Source organism: Poecilia reticulata, linkage group LG6 (genome assembly GCF_000633615.1).
Source record: "Poecilia reticulata strain Guanapo linkage group LG6, Guppy_female_1.0+MT, whole genome shotgun sequence".
Lineage (NCBI taxonomy): Eukaryota > Metazoa > Chordata > Actinopteri > Cyprinodontiformes > Poeciliidae > Poecilia > Poecilia reticulata.
Window position 1 is genome coordinate 10768748 of NC_024336.1, and position 1616 is coordinate 10770363.

The following is a 1616-nucleotide window of genomic DNA, read 5'->3' on the forward strand; positions in this document are numbered from 1 at the left end:
GGATCTCCAACCACCTTCCGGTCTCTGGCCTGAAATCAGCGAATAAATAAATACATTATTTTAATAACCAGACCCTTCCGGTTATTTATTATTATATTATTTTTTTATCTATTTATTTTGAACATGATAGAAGTATAAAATCMCACACACAAACAAAGAATGCAAAATACACACATTTTTGTACCACAATAATCATAACTTGCTTGAAAAGCAGTTGGAAGAAGTAAAAAAGTCATAAACTCCAACCCCTTAAACTCACTCCATTTTCAGATGGACCCTCATTATTAAATAAAAATAAAAAAAAACACACAGGTTAATTAATTTTCCATTTTATCTGAGTTTACATATGTCTAAATATATACATTCAGACACACACATATTTGTGCTGCGGGGACACACTCAGCGGGACTCACCTGGATTTATTCATGATAACAGGATTTCTGCTGTTTGTCGATAAATTTGGTTTATCGAAAAATTTGTGACAGACTTGGCTGAACTAGCGAACCTCAGACTGTTGGTGTAGACAGAGACGCAAGTTGGGTGTGAATCTTGCTGAGGCTCGCAGCCCAGGACTCTAAAACACACTAACGAGTTGGAATCGATTTTGGAGAAATTGCTAGTTTCGGGTCAGTGGAACGACCAAATTAATTTGGATAAATGGGAACTGAGATGTATCAGAGAGACTTTAGCGAAGATTGAAATTTATAATCTTCCCGAACAAAGACATTCTGTATCTGAATTGGCTTCCCCCGTGTGGCCTTGGAATGGCTGCATATTTCCAATCTCCTTGAAGATATGTAAACACAATGCTCTTCCCACCTCACCCCCTCCTGTTAGCCATGCAGGTGTGGAGCAGAGCGCTCCCAAGGACATTCCTTGATAAACAGCACCTTTATCAGACTTTGCCAGGAGGCTAAGCAATGTGGTTTTATGGCCCCAAGATGTCACCACCTTCACTCATGTCTCTGTTTAGCCCTTTGTTTTATCTGAATGTTGCCATTTGCTCTAATGTGTCCTTTCCTCTTTTTCCTTTGGTTTGTTATTTTGTTTGTATTTCCTTTTAATTTACGTAAAGCACTTTGAATTGCCTTGTTGCTGAAAATGTGCTATCTAAATAAAATTACCTTACCTTACACACTCATAAGCATCAGCCTCAATTTACATAAACACATTAGTGCCAACTCTCTCCCAAATTTCTATATCTTGTGAAAATGATTGAGGAACTATAAGATTCACTCTTTCAGAGTAAAAAAATTAAATTAAATTATTTACCAAAGTATAACTTTAGTAATATATTTAATTAGAATTTAAAGTATACGTAAGAAATTTTTTTTTAGAAAGTGTACCAAATATAAATGTTTAAAAAGATTATTAGAAGCATGTTTTTAAAAATGTATTTATTTTACACTTTTAGTAATAAGTGTATCCACTTGATAACATACTAAAATGTACTTTAGAAAAATACAGTATATTTAAAATATACTGACGTATAGTAAAGTATGCTTTTTTCACCAGTTAATGAAGTAAACGGCATCCTGAAGAAGCTCATTTAAAATGGGAACGTTTTTTAAAAACAGTATCTGTGTAGCTATGAATGCTGTGCCATGCTGTTTTCT

The 1616-nt window shown here is 34.4% G+C and overlaps 1 protein-coding gene across 1 annotated transcript in view; it reads right to left on the reverse strand.

Annotated features, from left to right (window-relative positions):
- Positions 1–2: 2 nt before the first annotated feature.
- Positions 3–1616, reverse strand: part of LOC108166348 (interferon-induced transmembrane protein 3-like) — a gene marked incomplete at its 3' end in the record, with an annotated part of 7491 nt that continues 5877 nt past the window's right edge. Inside the window, exon 2 of the mRNA XM_017305158.1 lies at positions 3–29. Coding sequence (XP_017160647.1) covers positions 3–29 — 27 coding nt within the window. The remainder of the gene's footprint in view (positions 30–1616) is intronic.